The sequence below is a fragment of the Dendrobates tinctorius genome, unplaced genomic scaffold (genome assembly GCF_039654945.1).
Source record: "Dendrobates tinctorius isolate UK_male_01 unplaced genomic scaffold, ASM3965494v1 ptg000231l, whole genome shotgun sequence".
Classification (NCBI taxonomy): domain Eukaryota; kingdom Metazoa; phylum Chordata; class Amphibia; order Anura; family Dendrobatidae; genus Dendrobates; species Dendrobates tinctorius.
The window spans coordinates 23,478,551-23,497,223 of NW_027361898.1; the positions used below are offsets into that span (position 1 = coordinate 23,478,551).

General features: G+C 48.2%; 1 protein-coding gene across 1 annotated transcript; it reads left to right on the forward strand.

Moving 5' to 3' along the window:
* The first annotated feature begins 14,714 nt into the window (after positions 1-14,714).
* Positions 14,715-18,284, forward strand: LOC141059956 (glutamine amidotransferase-like class 1 domain-containing protein 3, mitochondrial). The gene is made up of 4 exons (XM_073556195.1): positions 14,715-14,946; positions 16,562-16,733; positions 16,817-17,018; positions 18,001-18,284. Exons 1-4 carry the CDS (start codon positions 14,839-14,841, stop codon positions 18,191-18,193), a joined length of 675 nt encoding a protein of 224 aa, XP_073412296.1. The 5' UTR covers positions 14,715-14,838; the 3' UTR covers positions 18,194-18,284.
* The last annotated feature ends 389 nt before the right edge of the window (positions 18,285-18,673 follow it).

Here is an 18,673-nt window from a genome sequence, read left to right on the forward strand (position 1 = left end):
CCTGAGAGAACTGTTCTCCCTCATGAGCTGAGGAAGCAAAGTCTTTTGACCCGCAAGTAGCGACTCCAGAGACAAGCTCCATGCAAGAGACTCAATGTAATGTTTGGATCGTTATCTACGGAATAAACCAACATTGTGCTTCATCACAACGCGTGTATGCTTATCTGAGAAGCTGCTAAGGGTCATGTCTGCCTCGCTTATTGGATACACAAAGGTAGGAACTTCTCTCACTTACATGTCTGCATACCTTTAATCGCCATTAAGTGGGGACAGAACAATGCTACTAACGCATCCAAACGGATGCCAAAATCGTCATGATGCGTTACTTCATGACGCACCCCCGACTGCTGCAGACCGCGTTCAAGGGTACGTCATGAGGTAACGCATCATGCCAATTTTGGATGCGTTAATGTCATTGCGGCCAAAGGGTGCGTTAACGCATCTGCTACATAGCATTAGTGCTGCTATGTAACGGATCCCGTTGAACGCAGGGCAAGGAGGATTCAGGACAACACTACAGGGAGGAGGATAGACGACGTCAGTTGTTGCTGCTAAGGGCTCATACTCACTAGCGAGAGAGTCGCACAATTCTCGTGTGAGTCTCTCGCATGGAAACCTGGCACTGCCACCAGCACTCGGACCGGAGCGTGCGGCTATATGTACTTCTATGCAGTCACCCCCTCTGGTCCCAGTGCCGGCGGCAGTGCCAGGTTTCCATGCAAGAGACTCACACGAGAATCACGCGAGTCTCTCGCAAGTGAGTATGAGCCCTAAGGGTAGCGTAAGTAATATAAAGTGATTTTAGGCAAAACCTGTGGAGATATCTAGGTCCAGCTCCAATCATTATATAGGGTTACGCTGGTGTCACACTTGCATATTTTGGCTGCACACGGATCCGTTTTCGTCTCCATTGACTTTCAGTGCTGATGGATGGGACTTGCGTGTGCATCCAGATGTCACCGTTTTCCCACAGATCCGCATGTCTGCATATTTTATCAGATGCACAAAAACGCAACTTGTTGCAGTTTTGTATCATCTGAAAAACACACAGGCACAGGGAGACGCACGGATCCGCAGCTACACGTCTGGAATTAACATGGAGCTCTATGGAGCACGGATCCAGGACAACATGGATCCATGTGCTTCCGTGTGCAGGAATCCGTTTTGCGGCACTGAACATGCTCGGAAGCGAGGGATGTGCTGTATGGGACCAGTCTGCAGACATAATATAGACTATGTCCGCATGCTGCTCTGTCATACAGTGATCTTTCCTGCCTCACTAGAAGGGCTTGTGCCCTGTGTTATAGTGAGGTAATGAAAATAAAATGTATTGGGAGCATGTATATAACATGGGGGCACCTGGTTAGGGGCTGCACGAGTGGGGCTGCGTTCACACTAGCGTTGTGGTACGGTGCGTTGTGATGCGTAGCAATCCTGATGCATCCTGATCCAGATTACATCCCTATACTAACATAGGGACGCACGGACCTGCGTCTGGATCAGGATGCATCATGTGCACCGACACATATCACAACATTTACTAATTCACAAAGCACATGAACAAAAAATGCCACAATACATGGTAAGACTACAACTGAGGAGCCGGGGCCTGATCACAAGAGCTGACAATCTGAGGGGGGCTGCCCAGTGCTATAATAGGGGTATAATGAGGCCTCACTGTACAGGAGAGACCGGAGCGAGGAGTGGGGGCCTGATCACAAGAGCTGACAATCTAAGGACACAGCAATGCTGAATAACAGTCTACACTGCGTCACTAGATCCTTATACAGGGGTATAATGAGGCCTCACTGTACAGGAGAGACCGGAGCGAGGAGCCGGGGTCTGATCACAAGAGCTGACAATCTGAGGAGACAGCAATGCTGAATAACAGTCTACACTGCGTCACTAGATCCTTATACAGGGGTATAATGAGGCCTCACTGTACAGGAGAGACCGGAGCGAGGAGCAGAGGCCTGATCACAAGGGCTGACAATCTGAGGACACAGCAATGCTGAATAACAGTCTACACTGCGTCACTAGATCCTTATACAGGGGTATAATGAGGCCTCACTGTACAGGAGAGACCGGAGCGAGGAGCCGGGGTCTGATCACAAGAGCTGACAATCTGAGGAGACAGCAATGCTGAATAACAGTCTACACTGCGTCACTAGATCCTTATACAGGGGTATAATGAGGCCTCACTGTACAGGAGAGACCGGAGCGAGGAGCAGAGGCCTGATCACAAGGGCTGACAATCTGAGGACACAGCAATGCTGAATAACAGTCTACACTGCGTCACTAGATCCTTATACAGGGGTATAATGAGGTCTCACTGTACAGGAGAGACCGGAGCGAGGAGCAGAGGCCTGATCACAAGGGCTGACAATCTGAGGACACAGCAATGCTGAATAACAGTCTACACTGCGTCACTAGATCCTTATACAGGGGTATAATGAGGCCTCACTGTACAGGAGAGACCGGAGCGAGGAGCAGGGGCCTCATCACAAGAGCTGACAATCTGAGGGGACAGCAATGCTGAATAACAGTCTACACTGCGTCACTAGATCCTTATACAGGGGTATAATGAGGCCTCACTGTACAGCAGAGACCGGAGTGAGGAGCAGGGGCCTGATCACAAGGGCTGACAATCTGAGGACACAGCAATGCTGAATAACAGTCTACACTGCATCACTAGTTCCTTATACAGGGGTATAATGAGGCCTCACTGTACAGGAGAGACAGGACGAGGAGCAGGGGCCTGATCACAAGGGCTGACAATCTTAGGACACAGCAATGCTGAATAACAGTCTACACTGCATCACTAGTTCCTTATACAGGGGTATAATGAGGCCTCACTGTACAGGAGAGACCGGAGCGAGGAGCAGGGGCCTGATCACAAGGGCTGACAATCTTAGGACACAGCAATGCTAAATAACAGTCTACACTGCATCACTAGATCCTTATACAGGGGTATAATGAGGCCTCACTGTACAGCAGAGACCGGAGCGAGGAGCAGGGGCCTCATCACAAGAGCTGACAATCTGAGGAAACAGCAATGCTGAATAACAGTCTACACTGCGTCACGAGATCCTTATACAGAGGTATAACGAGGTCTCACTGTACAGCAGAGACCGGAGCGAGGAGCAGGGGCCTGATCACAAGGGCTGACAATCTGAGGACACAGCAATGCTGAATAACAGTCTACACTGCATCACTAGATCCTTATACAGGGGTATAATGAGGCCTCACTGTACAGGAGAGACCGGAGCGAGGAGCAGGGGCCTGATCACAAGGGCTGACAATCTGAGGACACAGCAATGCTGAATAACAGTCTACACTGCGTCACTAGATCCTTATACAGGGGTATAATGAGGCCTCACTGTACAGCAGAGACCGGAGCGAGGAGCAGGGGCCTCATCACAAGAGCTGACAATCTGAGGAGACAGCAATGCTGAATAACAGTCTACACTGCGTCACTAGATCCTTATACAGGGGTATAATGAGGCCTCACTGTACAGCAGAGACCGGAGTGAGGAGCAGGGGCCTGATCACAAGGGCTGACAATCTGAGGACACAGCAATGCTGAATAACAGTCTACACTGCATCACTAGTTCCTTATACAGGGGTATAATGAGGCCTCACTGTACAGCAGAGACCGGAGCGAGGAGCAGGAGCCTGATCACAAGAGCTGACAATCTGAGGACACAGCAATGCTGAATAACAGTCTACACTGCGTCACTAGATCCTTATACAGAGGTATAATGAGGCCTCAGTGTACAGGAGAGACCGGAGCGAGGAGCAGGGGCCTGATCGCAAGAGCTGACAATCTGAGGACACAGCAATGCTGAATAACAGTCTACACTGCGTCACTAGATCCTTATACAGGGGTATAATGAGGCCTCACTGTACAGCAGAGACCGGAGCGAGGAGCAGGGGCCTCATCACAAGAGCTGACAATCTGAGGAGACAGCAATGCTGAATAACAGTCTACACTGCGTCACTAGATCCTTATACAGGGGTATAATGAGGCCTCACTGTACAGCAGAGACCGGAGTGAGGAGCAGGGGCCTGATCACAAGGGCTGACAATCTGAGGACACAGCAATGCTGAATAACAGTCTACACTGCGTCACTAGAACCTTATACAGAGGTATAATGAGGCCTCACTGTACAGCAGAGACCGGAGCGAGGAGCAGGGGCCTCATCACAAGAGCTGACAATCTGAGGAAACAGCAATGCTGAATAACAGTCTACACTGCGTCACTAGATCCTTATACAGGGGTATAATGAGGCCTCACTGTACAGCAGAGACCGGAGTGAGGAGCAGGGGCCTCATCACAAGAGCTGACAATCTGAGGAGACAGCAATGCTGAATAACAGTCTACACTGCGTCACTAGATCCTTATACAGGGGTATAATGAGGCCTCACTGTACAGCAGAGACCGGAGCGAGGAGCAGGGGCCTCATCACAAGAGCTGACAATCTGAGGAGACAGCAATGCTGAATAACAGTCTACACTGCGTCACGAGATCCTTATACAGAGGTATAACGAGGTCTCACTGTACAGCAGAGACCGGAGCGAGGAGCAGGGGCCTGATCACAAGGGCTGACAATCTGAGGACACAGCAATGCTGAATAACAGTCTACACTGCATCACTAGATCCTTATACAGGGGTATAATGAGGCCTCACTGTACAGGAGAGACCGGAGCGAGGAGCAGGGGCCTGATCACAAGGGCTGACAATCTGAGGACACAGCAATGCTGAATAACAGTCTACACTGCGTCACTAGATCCTTATACAGGGGTATAATGAGGCCTCACTGTACAGGAGAGCACGGAGCAAGGAGCAGGGGCCTCATCACAAGAGCTGACAATCTGAGGAGACAGCAATGCTGAATAACAGTCTACACTGCGTCACTAGATCCTTATACAGAGGTATAACGAGGCCTCACTGTACAGGAGAGCACGGAGCAAGGAGCAGGAGCCTGATCACAAGAGCTGACAATCTGAGGACACAGCAATGCTGAATAACAGTCCACACTGCGTCACTAGATCCTTATACAGAGGTATAATGAGGCCTCAGTGTACAGGAGAGACCGGAGCGAGGAGCAGGGGCCTGATCACAAGAGCTGACAATCTGGGGACACAGCAATGCTGAATAACAGTCTACACTGCGTCACTAGATCCTTATACAGGGGTATAATGAGGCCTCAGTGTACAGGATAAACCGGAGCGAGGAGCAGGGGCCTGATCACAAGAGCTGACAATCTGAGGAAACAGCAATGCTGAATAACAGTCTACACTGCGTCACTAGATTCTTATACAGGGGTATAATGAGGCCTCACTGTACAGGAGAGCACGGAGCAAGGAGCAGGGGCCTGATCACAAGAGCTGACAATCTGAGGACACAGCAATGCTGAATAACAGTCTACACTGCGTCACTAGATCCTTATACAGGGGTATAATGAGGCCTCACTGTACAGGAGAGACCGGAGCGAGGAGCAGGGGCCTCATCCCAAGAGCTGACAATCTGAGGAAACAGCAATGCTGAATAACAGTCTACACTGCGTCACGAGATCCTTATACAGAGGTATAACGAGGCCTCACTGTACAGGAGAGACCGAAGCGAGGAGCAGGGGCCTGATCACAAGAGCTGACAATCTGAGGAGACAGCAATGCTGAATAACAGTCTACACTGCGTCACTAGATCCTTATACAAGGGTATAATGAGGCCTCACTGTACAGGAGAGACCGGAGCGAGGAGCAGGGGCCTGATCACAAGGGCTGACAATCTGAGGACACAGCAATGCTGAATAACAGTCTACACTGCGTCACTAGATCCTTATACAGAGGTATAACGAGGCCTCACTGTACAGGAGAGCACGGAGCAAGGAGCAGGGGCCTGATCACAAGAGCTGAGAATCTGAGGACACAGCAATGCTGAATAACAGTCTACACTGCGTCACTAGATCCTTATACAGGGGTATAATGAGGCCTCACTGTACAGGAGGGCACGGAGCAAGGAGCAGGGGCCTCATCACAAGAGCTGACAATCTGAGGAGACAGCAATGCTGAATAACAGTCTACACTGCGTCACTAGATCCTTATACAGAGGTATAACGAGGCCTCACTGTACAAGAGAGCACGGAGCAAGGAGCAGGGGCCTGATCACAAGAGCTGAGAATCTGAGGACACAGCAATGCTGAATAACAGTCTACACTGCATCACTAGATCCTTATACAGGGGTATAATGAGGCCTCACTGTACAGGAGAGCACGGAGCGAGGAGCAGGGGCCTGATCACAAGAGCTGACAATCTGAGGACACAGCAATGCTGAATAACAGTCTACACTGCGTCACTAGATCCTTATACAGAGGTATAACGAGGCCTCACTGTACAGGAGAGCACGGAGCAAGGAGCAGGAGCCTGATCACAAGAGCTGACAATCTGAGGACACAGCAATGCTGAATAACAGTCTACACTGCGTCACTAGATCCTTATACAGAGGTATAATGAGGCCTCAGTGTACAGGAGGGCACGGAGCAAGGAGCAGGGGCCTGATCAAAAGAGCTGACAATCTGAGGACACAGCAATGCTGAATAACAGTCTACACTACGTCACTAGATCCTTATACAGAGGTATAACGAGGCCTCACTGTACAGGAGAGACCGGAGCGAGGAGCCAGGGCCTGATCACAAGAGCTGACAATCTGAGGAGACAGCAATGCTGAATAACAGTCTACACTGCGTCACTAGATCCTTATACAGAGGTATAACGAGGCCTCACTGTACAAGAGAGCAAGGAGCAGGGGCCTGATCACAAGAGCTGAGAATCTGAGGACACAGCAATGCTGAATAACAGTCTACACTGCGTCACTAGATCCTTATACAGGGGTATAATGAGGCCTCACTGTACAGGAGAGCACGGAGCGAGGAGCAGGGGCCTGATCACAAGAGCTGACAATCTGAGGACACAGCAATGCTGAATAACAGTCTACACTGCGTCACTAGATCCTTATACAGAGGTATAACGAGGCCTCACTGTACAGGAGAGCACGGAGCAAGGAGCAGGAGCCTGATCACAAGAGCTGACAATCTGAGGACACAGCAATGCTGAATAACAGTCTACACTGCGTCACTAGATCCTTATACAGAGGTATAATGAGGCCTCAGTGTACAGGAGGGCATGGAGCAAGGAGCAGGGGCCTGATCACAAGAGCTGACAATCTGAGGACACAGCAATGCTGAATAACAGTCTACACTACGTCACTAGATCCTTATACAGAGGTATAACGAGGCCTCACTGTACAGGAGAGACCGGAGCGAGGAGCCAGGGCCTGATCACAAGAGCTGACAATCTGAGGACACAGCAATGCTGAATAACAGTCTACACTGCGTCACGAGATCCTTATACAGAGGTATAACGAGGCCTCACTGTACAGGAGAGACCGGAGCGAGGAGCAGGGGCCTGATCACAAGAGCTGACAATCTGAGGACACAGCAATGCTGAATAACAGTCTACACTGCGTCACTAGATCCTTATACAGGGGTATAATGAAGCCTCACTGTACAGGAGAGACCGGAGCGAGGAGCCGGGGCCTGATCATAAGAGCTGACAATCTGAGGAGACAGCAATGCTGAATAACAGTCTACACTGCGTCACTAGATCCTTATACAGGGGTATAATGAGGCCTCACTGTACAGGAGAGACCGGAGCGAGGAGCCGGGGCCTGATCATAAGAGCTGACAATCTGAGGAAACAGCAATGCTGAATAACAGTCTACACTGCGTCACTAGATCCTTATACAGGGGTATAATGAGGCCTCACTGTACAGGAGAGACCGGAGCGAGGAGCAGGGGCCTGATCACAAGAGCTGACAATCTGAGGACACAGCAATGCTGAATAACAGTCTACACTGCGTCACTAGATCCTTATACAGGGGTATAATGAGGCCTCACTGTACAGGAGAGACCGGAGCGAGGAGCCGGGGCCTGATCATAAGAGCTGACAATCTGAGGAGACAGCAATGCTGAATAACAGTCTACACTGCATCACTAGATCCTTATACAAGGGTATAATGAGGCCTCACTGTACAGGAGAGACCGGAGCGAGGAGCAGGGGCCTGATCACAAGGGCTGACAATCTGAGGACACAGCAATGCTGAATAACAGTCTACAATGCGTCACTAGATCCTTATACAGGGGTATAATGAGGCCTCACTGTACAGGAGAGCACGGAGCAAGGAGCAGAGGCCTCATCACAAGAGCTGACAATCTGAGGAGACAGCAATGCTGAATAACAGTCTAAACTGCGTCACTAGATCCTTTATACAGAGGTATAACGAGGCCTCACTGTACAGGAGAGCACGGAGCAAGGAGCAGGAGCCTGATCACAAGAGCTGACAATCTGAGGACACAGCAATGCTGAATAACAGTCTACACTGCGTCACTAGATCCTTATACAGAGGTATAATGAGGCCTCAGTGTACAGCAGAGACCGGAGCGAGGAGCAGGGGCCTGATCACAAGAGCTGACAATCTGAGGACACAGCAATGCTGAATAACAGTCTACACTGCGTCACTAGATCCTTATACAGGGGTATAATGAGGCCTCACTGTACAGGAGAGACCGGAGCGAGGAGCCGGGGCGTGATCACAAGAGCTGACAATCTGAGGAAACAGCAATGCTGAATAACAGTCTACACTGCGTCACTAGATCCTTATACAGGAGTATAATGAGGCCTCACTGTACAGGAGAGACCGGAGCGAGGAGCCGGGGCCTGATCACAAGAGCTGACAATCTGAGGAGACAGCAATGCTGAATAACAGTCTACACTGCGTCACTAGATCCTTATACAGGGGTATAATGAGGCCTCACTGTACAGGAGAGCACAGAGCAAGGAGCAGGGGCCTGGTCACAAGAGCTGACAATCTGAGGAGACAGCAATGCTGAATAACAGTCTACACTGCGTCACGAGATCCTTATACAGAGGTATAATGAGGCCTCACTGTACAGGAGAGACCGGAGCGAGGAGCAGGGGCCTGATCGCAAGAGCTGACAATCTGAGGACACAGCAATGCTGAATAACAGTCTACACTGCGTCACTAGATCCTTATACAGGGGTATAATGAGGCCTCACTGTACAGGAGAGCACAGAGCAAGGAGCAGGGGCCTGGTCACAAGAGCTGACAATCTGAGGAGACAGCAATGCTGAATAACAGTCTACACTGCGTCACGAGATCCTTATACAGAGGTATAATGAGGCCTCACTGTACAGGAGAGACCGGAGCGAGGAGCAGGGGCCTGATCGCAAGAGCTGACAATCTGAGGACACAGCAATGCTGAATAACAGTCTACACTGCGTCACTAGATCCTTATACAGGGGTATAATGAGGCCTCACTGTACAGGAGAGACCGGAGCGAGGAGCCGGGGCGTGATCACAAGAGCTGACAATCTGAGGAAACAGCAATGCTGAATAACAGTCTACACTGCGTCACTAGATCCTTATACAGGAGTATAATGAGGCCTCACTGTACAGGAGAGACCGGAGCGAGGAGCCGGGGCCTGATCACAAGAGCTGACAATCTGAGGAGACAGCAATGCTGAATAACAGTCTACACTGCTTCACTAGATCCTTATACAGATGTATAATGAGGCCTCAGTGTACAGGATAGACCGGAGCGAGGAGCAGGGGCCTGATCACAAGAGCTGACAATCTGAGGACACAGCAATGCTGAATAACAGTCTACACTGCGTCACTAGATCCTTATACAGGGGTATAATGAGGCCTCACTGTACAGGAGAGCACAGAGCAAGGAGCAGGGGCCTGGTCACAAGAGCTGACAATCTGAGGAGACAGCAATGCTGAATAACAGTCTACACTGCGTCACGAGATCCTTATACAGAGGTATAATGAGGCCTCACTGTACAGGAGAGACCGGAGCGAGGAGCAGGGGCCTGATCGCAAGAGCTGACAATCTGAGGACACAGCAATGCTGAATAACAGTCTACACTGCGTCACTAGATCCTTATACAGGGGTATAATGAGGCCTCACTGTACAGGAGAGACCGGAGCGAGGAGCAGAGGCCTGATCACAAGAGCTGACAATCTGAGGACACAGCAATGCTGAATAACAGTCTACACTGCGTCAATAGATCCTTATACAGAGGTATAATGAGGCCTCAGTGTACAGGAGAGACCGGAGCGAGGAGCAGGGGCCTGATCGCAAGAGCTGACAATCTGAGGACACAGCAATGCTGAATAACAGTCTACACTGCGTCACTAGATCCTTATACAGGGGTATAATGAGGCCTCACTGTACAGCAGAGACCGGAGCGAGGAGCAGGGGCCTCATCACAAGAGCTGACAATCTGAGGACACAGCAATGCTGAATAACAGTCTACACTGCGTCACTAGATCCTTATACAGGGGTATAATGAAGCCTCACTGTACAGGAAAGACCGGAGCGAGGAGCAGAGGCCTGATCACAAGAGCTGACAATCTGAGGACACAGCAATGCTGAATAACAGTCTACACTGCGTCACTAGATCCTTATACAGAGGTATAATGAGGCCTCAGTGTACAGCAGAGACCGGAGCGAGGAGCAGGGGCCTGATCACAAGAGCTGACAATCTGAGGACACAGCAATGCTGAATAACAGTCTACACTGCGTCACTAGATCCTTATACAGGGTTATAATGAGGCCTCACTGTACAGGAGAGACCGGAGCGAGGAGCAGGGGCCTGATCACAAGGGCTGACAATCTGAGGAGATAGCAATGCTGAATAACAGTCTACACTGCGTCACTAGATCCTTATACAGATGTATAATGAGGCCTCAGTGTACAGGATAGACCGGAGCGAGGAGCAGGGGCCTGATCACAAGAGCTGACAATCTGAGGACACAGCAATGCTGAATAACAGTCTACACTGCGTCACTAGATCCTTATACAGGGGTATAATGAGGCCTTACTGTACAGGAGAGACCGGAGCGAGGAGCCAGGGCCTGATCACAAGAGCTGACAATCTGAGGAAACAGCAATGCTGAATAACAGTCTACACTGCGTCACTAGATCCTTATACAGGAGTATAATGAGGCCTCACTGTACAGGAGAGACCGGAGCGAGGAGCCGGGGCCTGATCACAAGAGCTGACAATCTGAGGAGACAGCAATGCTGAATAACAGTCTACACTGCTTCACTAGATCCTTATACAGGGGTATAATGAGGCCTCAGTGTACAGGATAGACCGGAGCGAGGAGCAGGGGCCTGATCACAAGAGCTGACAATCTGAGGACACAGCAATGCTGAATAACAGTCTACACTGCGTCACTAGATCCTTATACAGGGGTATAATGAGGCCTCACTGTACAGGAGAGCACGGAGCGAGGAGCAGGGGCCTGGTCACAAGAGCTGACAATCTGAGGAGACAGCAATGCTGAATAACAGTCTGCACTGCGTCACGAGATCCTTATACAGAGGTATAATGAGGCCTCACTGTACAGGAGAGACCGGAGCGAGGAGCAGGGGCCTGATCGCAAGAGCTGACAATCTGAGGAAACAGCAATGCTGAATAACAGACTGCACTGCGTCACTAGATCCTTATACAGGGGTATAATGAGGCCTCACTGTACAGGAGAGCACGGAGCAAGGAGCAGGGGCCTGATCACAAGAGCTGACAATCTGAGGACACAGCAATGCTGAATAACAGTCTACACTGCGTCACTAGATCCTTATACAGGGGTATAATGAGGTCTCACTGTACAGGAGAGCACGGAGCAAGGAGCAGGGGCCTGATCGCAAGAGCTGACAATCTGAGGACACAGGAATGCTGAATAACAGTCTACACTGCGTCACTAGATCCTTATACAGGGGTATAATGAGGCCTCGCTTTACAGGAGAGACCGGAGCAAGGAGCAGGAGCCTGATCACAAGAGCTGACAATCTGAGGACACAGCAATGCTGAATAACAGTCTACACTGCATCACTAGATCCTTATACAGGGGTATAATGAGGTCTCACTGTACAGGAGAGCACGGAGCAAGGAGCAGGGGCCTGATCGCAAGAGCTGACAATCTGAGGACACAGCAATGCTGAATAACAGTCTACACTGCGTCACTAGATCCTTATACAGGGGTATAATGAGGTCTCACTGTACAGGAGAGCACGGAGCAAGGAGCAGGGGCCTGATCACAAGAGCTGACAATCTGAGGACACAGCAATGCTGAATAACAGTCTACACTGCGTCACTAGATCCTTATACAGGAGTATAATGAGGCCGCACTGTACAGGAGAGACCGGAGCGCGGAGCAGGGGCCTGATCGCAAGAGCTGACAATCTGAGGACACAGCAATGCTGAATAACAGTCTACACTGCATCACTAGATCCTTATACAGGGGTATAATGAGGTCTCACTGTACAGGAGAGCACGGAGCAAGGAGCAGGGGCCTGATCGCAAGAGCTGACAATCTGAGGACACTGTAATGCTGAATAACAGTCTACACTGCGTCACTAGATCCTTATACAGGTGGAGAATGGGGCCTCACTGTACAGGAGAGACCGGAGCAAGGAGCAGGAGCCTGATCACAAGAGCTGACAATCTGAGGACACAGCAATGCTGAATAACAGTCTACACTGCGTCACTAGATCCTTATACAGGGGTATAATGAGGCCTCACTGTACAGGAGAGACCGGAGCGAGGAGCAGAGGCCTGATCACAAGAGCTGACAGTCTGGGGAAACAGCAATGCTGAATAACAGTCTACACTGCGTCACTAGAATCCTTATACAGGTGGAGAATGAGGCCCTCACTTTACAGGCAAGACCTAGAACAATGACTATGGAAAACGGATTTCTATTTAAAAAAAGAGCCGTTTAAAGAGCCAAAAGATCCGGCTCTTTATGGTGAGCGGAGCCGAATGAGCCGGATCACCAAAAAGAGCCGAACTTCCCATCAGTAGTCTACACTGGTTGCCCTCCTAACACTAACTGACTAATTTCCCCTCCTGGCTCTCAGAGAGCACTCCTCCCCCAATTTTGGTTCAGAGCTCCCTCTGCTGGCCCGGAGTGGGAACTGTGTTGCATGAAAATGATTAACTGCTAGAGAGACCCTTCATTGCTTCCAATCCTGACATCACCCTCCCTGGAGGAAGGCAATGCCACTGTGGCGACCATATTCCTGGGGGCGCCACAGATGCTGTGTACAATATGAGCACTTTTAGGATATGTTTCCACGGTCAGGAAACGCTACGGATTGGACACTGCGTTCAGCCGCAGCGTCCAGATGTTACAGCATAGTGGAGGGGATTTTATGAAATCCCGTCTCAACTTTGTGTGCTGAGACGCCTCCGGCTTCCCTGCCTTACTGGACGTGCGACGCGTCTTTATAGACAGCAGCATGTTTATTTATCTTGCAGAGACGCTCAGTCTCAACAAGATAAATATCACCGTCCTATGTATAGGATGCTGTGATTCCGTATGGTTCAATGATTTCATGTGGAATCACCATGCGTACAAAAAGGGGCAGCGCTTTGGGCAGAGATGCGTCCAAAGCACTGCCAATACGCCACATGGAAACATAGCCTTAAGCACCAAATACTGAGTCAACAAATGCAGCAAAATCCCTATGTGTGAACATTGCCTTAGTGAGACCCAGGTGCTGATCCGGTCACTGCCATCATCCAAATGAGACTGTTCTGATATCAATGCAGCTGGAGGCAGGAAACAGACTGGAGAAAAGCCGGGGCTTGGGGTGTGAAAGCCTCTTAGGCCGCTTTCACACTTCAGGCTTTCGGTATCCGGCATGGTGCGGCGAAAACCGGACTGCCGGATCCGGCACCTGTTACGACCAGATCCAGCTTTTTCCCCGTGCTGTTTCATTGCTGCCGCATTGCGCCGGATGGCAATGCGGAGCGTCCGTTTTTTTCCGGATCCGGAGAAAATAGCCGGTCCGGTGTCTGGAAAAAATGTTGCATGCAACGTTTTTTCCCTACGCCGGACCAGTTTTTCGCACTGCACATGCCCGGAAACCATCTCTGCCAGGAATATATCTGGCAGAAAGAAGGATCCGGTGTCTGCGTATGAGGCCGGATCTGGCAGTCCGGTTTTTCGCCGCCCCATGCCGGATACCGAAAGCCTGAAGTGTGAAAGCGGCCTTATATGGATTTATTTTATCTTACAGCAAAGAAGACAAATCTCAGAATAAAATCATTTGCAAAGTTTCAGAACTTTCCAGGTGGGACAAAATTATAGAAATAAATAAAGTTTAATTTTCAAATGTTTTCTTCTGTGAACTGACGACAGATGAGCGTGGTACCGAATACCACACGCTTGTAATGCTATCTGCTATTGTATTTGCTGCGCTGCTTTCTGTAATAATTTATTACCTCGGCTGCAGATTTTCCTTACATTTAGGAAGGTAGCTGTGCTTTTTTAGTTTTTTATTTTTTTACAGGAAAATGTTAAAATCAGAAACAAGTTTTTGACTTTACATTAATGTTGTGGGTGTAGATATGATTTATATTACAGCGGTGCAGAGAGATTAGTGTACATTGCCCATACTACTGGAGCAACCAGTGTGAACAGTCCTCCTCCTCCTCCTCCTCCTCCTCCTCCTCCTCCTCCTCCTCCTCCTCCTCCTCCTTCTCCTCCTTCTCCTCCTCCCCAGCTCTTCCTCATCCTGGGAACTTCCCCACCTTCCCTTATGTAAATGACACAGTGACTGTCCCCATTTCCGCCTCTGCCCCAGGAGCTCACACCTTCTCTGTGCCTATAAAAGCCCAGGAGCAGCAGTTCTCTCTTATCTCTTCTGCTCCTGATCTCTCCATTCACCTGTAGTCATCATGAGCAAGCAGGTGGCCGTGATCCTCTCTGGCTGTGGGGTGTATGATGGCAGTGAGATCCACGAGTCCTCTGCAGTGTTTGTCCACCTGAGCAGAGCTGGGGCACAGGTAAGCTGGAGGGGGAAAGCCTTATGTGGGGGTCACATACAGAACGCAGATTCTTAGCAAATGCTGAGCTTTGTTACAGTTTTATTCAAGTCATCTGGTGTTGTAACTTCCACAGCGGTCAGAGGAAAGTCTCTGTGGTTACATGTCCAAACTTCTCCAAGTCTTAAAGGAGAAGCCATGTGCTCACAGTGATCACAGGAAGAGGCTTCCATTCTAGCTAATGGGCAAAGAATGTGGATTCTTCTACAAACATGGCTGTTGTAGGATTCTTCTAGATGTTAAGCAGTAGAGGTGATATATACTGAATCTAATTTTATAGTCCCGTCCCAACATTTTCTTGTTTTTCACCAGGTAGGTATGTCCAGTGCATGCATTTACTGATTGGTGTCTTCTGCCATTTCCAGCGCTGGTTCTGTCCTCTCCTGGATCAAAAGACCACAGCTGCAACTATACGGCTCACACAACATGTTCTGTGTAGACCAGAAGTCACTTTCTCAATATAAGCTTATGAGGCTTTCATAGATTTACATTAAAAGAATAACTAACGGTCTGCTGTGTGAGCCGGCGAGGAAGAGCTGCGGTCACATGATGCAGGAGAGCCACCGGCATGGCGCTGGAAACAGCAGAAGACAGAGACCAGTAAGTATGTTACTGTATGTACTGTACATATATTAATGATGGCTAATGCATCACAATTAATTCCGCATTGGGGCTCACAATCTAAATTTCATATCATTATGTGTTTGTAATGGGGGAGGAAATTGGAGCAAACACAGGGAGAACGTACAAACTTCTTGCAGATGTACTTTAACATCACTTTAAATTTTCAAGTAGTAGTTGTTCTTCCATTAACAATCCATTTATTGATTTTATATAAAAGTATCAAGACCCTCACATATATATATTATCGTGACTCCTTTAATAGATTTGTTTCTTTAGGGGATGCTAGACTTAGAAAGGAATGTTTAAATTAAATGCAATAGTTGTCACTCAGTCATTCTTGAAGAACTAGGATGTAATCTGGTGCTGTAAGCCCCAATTTTAGCTGCTGACTGAGAGGCTTCTGCTGCAGCCAGTTGCCTAACAGCTACACAAAAGCGGAGGAGGAGGGATGAGGCCGAGCTCCTGAGACACATACAGACGATTTTGTTATTTCTCAGGACAAAAGGGGAGAAATAGTTGGGATTGTTTTATTGTTGTTCAGAACTTATTTTTCTTGTTAGTGTTCCTGTGTCTTACAATTACTGCAGAAACAATCATTTTAAATATTGTATCCTTTACAAAACTCCTGTGTTAAATAAATTTTACAGCATTGTGCCCTTAGTCTAAAACACGTGCCCTTTTTCAAATAATATAACCATGGGAAAAGTTTTCTTATAATGTCACGTTCAAATGTAAAAACGTTCCATCACTGAGAGAGTCCTAAGCGTTCTTGAAAATTTGCATCTGCAAACTACTGTGCTAGTCAATAAAGTCATACGAGTACAGGTTTTGTCTAATAAGGCTTTAAACAATTTCCTAGAATGCAATATATCCCTTAAATATGTTGATTTCCATAACCAATGGAAGCTTTATTTTTTGGCTTACTGAGGGCTCGTTCTCTCTTTTCCCATAGTATGTTGCCTTTGCGCCTAACATAGACCAGATGCACGTGGTGGACCATGTAAAAGGACAACCCTCCGAGGAGAAGCGGAATGTGCTAACAGAGAGTGCTCGTATTGCAAGAGGAAACGTGAAGGACCTTAAGGATCTAAAAGTCAGTGAATTTGATGCAATCATCATACCAGGTACTGTATGGCAATATACAATGTATTCTTCTTACCATTGTATACTTGGGAGACGTCTTACACTTTTTTCTTCTCTTTACCAGGAGGTTTTGGAGTTGCTAAAAATCTTTCTACTTGGGCGACTCAAGGGAAGGACTGCTCAGTAATAAAACCCATTGAAGATGCTATAAAAGGATTTCATGATGCCAAGAAGCCCATTGGCTTGTGCTGTATCTCACCCGTATTAGCTGCCAAAATTCTACCAGGATGTGAAGTCACAGTTGGGTCTGATACAGAGTGTGACAAGTCAGTGACTCTAACAAATGTTCATCTATCTTCAGTATTCTTCTACCTATTAAACCATTGTTTTTTTTTCTATGCTGAAACCCTGTTAACTAGCTTAAATGGATTGTAAAAGAGCTGAAGGGTGGGGGTGATTATATGCAGGAAATGTCAGGGGGGAAAAACACAAACTAACATTACCTGTTTCCCTGTCACTCTAGAATCAATGTCATTCCAATTCTCTCTAGAATCATTGTTCCTGTGGTCCTTGATGGCCTTTTTCTGGAGCATTGATGTGATGTATATCCATGTGACCACTGTAGCCAGTTTCTGGCATACATCTTGGCTGCACTTCTAAGGCTGGTGATTACTTATGTCGGCCACATGGATCTACAGCATCTCGCTGCAGGAAAAAAGACCAGGGGGAAACCCTGAACATCAGTGCTACAGTAGAAAGAAATTAAAGTGGTGTTTTGTGGTATCTTTTTTGCCACACACAAAGCTCTATTGATAAATAGAATTCCAAGTAATTTAACAAGAAGACCCAAATTTCTAGATCTTGCCTGATTTGTCCACAATTTACGTACAGTTATCACTTGTGCTCATCCTTTTGGAGAGTCTTAAACACCCGCACACTTATACATTAGACTAATGTTGGCCAAACCCACCAACGTTGACAGGTTCAGGGAACCAACTATTATGTATGTTGGCACCAGACAACTGATCGTCTCAGGAGATGATAATCAGGCATGTTCAATTCTGGACTGTGGATTGTTTTGTCCTCCTGTTGGAAAGCCTCAGGCAGACATGTCACATGGTGGCTTTCTTGTAGAGGATGCAGGAGCGATCCTGTGTAAGGAAGAAATGGCCAAGAATGTTGTCGTCCAAACACTAGGCTGAAGCATGATGCTCCCATCTACTATGTATGGCCAGCTTTAGTTAGATGAATTGTTGTTGCCTTGGTTTTGTCACTGTTGTAACTTGCTGACCTCGGTCTATTCTGCAGGTGGCCATATGCAGGAACAGCGGGAGCCATTGAACAGCTGGGCTGTAAACACGTCAACAAACAGGTCAACGAAGTTCACATAGACAAGAAGAATAAGCTGGTCACGACGTGCGCCTTCATGAGTAACAGCCCGCTACACGAGATATTTGATGGCATTGGAGAAATGGTTAAAGCTGTGCTCAAGTTGAGTTAAATGAGAAAATTAAACATCCAGGGAATAATTGGTGGCACAGTGAACCCGATATTTATTTGTATACAGAAATAAAGAATCTCTTTGAAATAGACCTGACCGGTGATTACAATATTTTTCTTTTCTTCATCTTAAATTGCAACTGATGGTTGTAAATACATTACATAACAGCAGAATATTACTTTGATCAAATCCTGAACTAAATAACAGAAGACTTCAATACAGTTTGTCTTTGGCACAAGGCCATACTTAGAGTTCATGTCGCCTTTGGTATTCTGTGTTTGCACCTCGTATTAGTAATTCAGGATAAAAATACTGTCCATACAGTTTAGATAACTTTGGACAAGTGCCTTTAGGGGCGTTGTAGTGAGGCTGTCAGCGGCATTTAACATGCGCTTCTGGAAATCCAGTGACCTCCATCAAGTGATCGCGGGTCACCGGTGGGTTGGCATGACAACCAGAGGTCTCCTGGAGACCTATGGT

Bases quoted from the DNA above. Each gene is read 5' to 3' on its own strand.
- LOC141059956 (XM_073556195.1), top strand. From the start codon at position 14,839: ATGAGCAAGCAGGTGGCCGTGATCCTCTCTGGCTGTGGGGTGTATGAT. The intron at 14,947-16,561 runs GTAAGCTGGAGG...CTTTTCCCATAG, and splicing joins TGAGCAGAGCTGGGGCACAG to TATGTTGCCTTTGCGCCTAA. The intron at 16,734-16,816 runs GTACTGTATGGC...TCTCTTTACCAG, and splicing joins TGATGCAATCATCATACCAG to GAGGTTTTGGAGTTGCTAAA.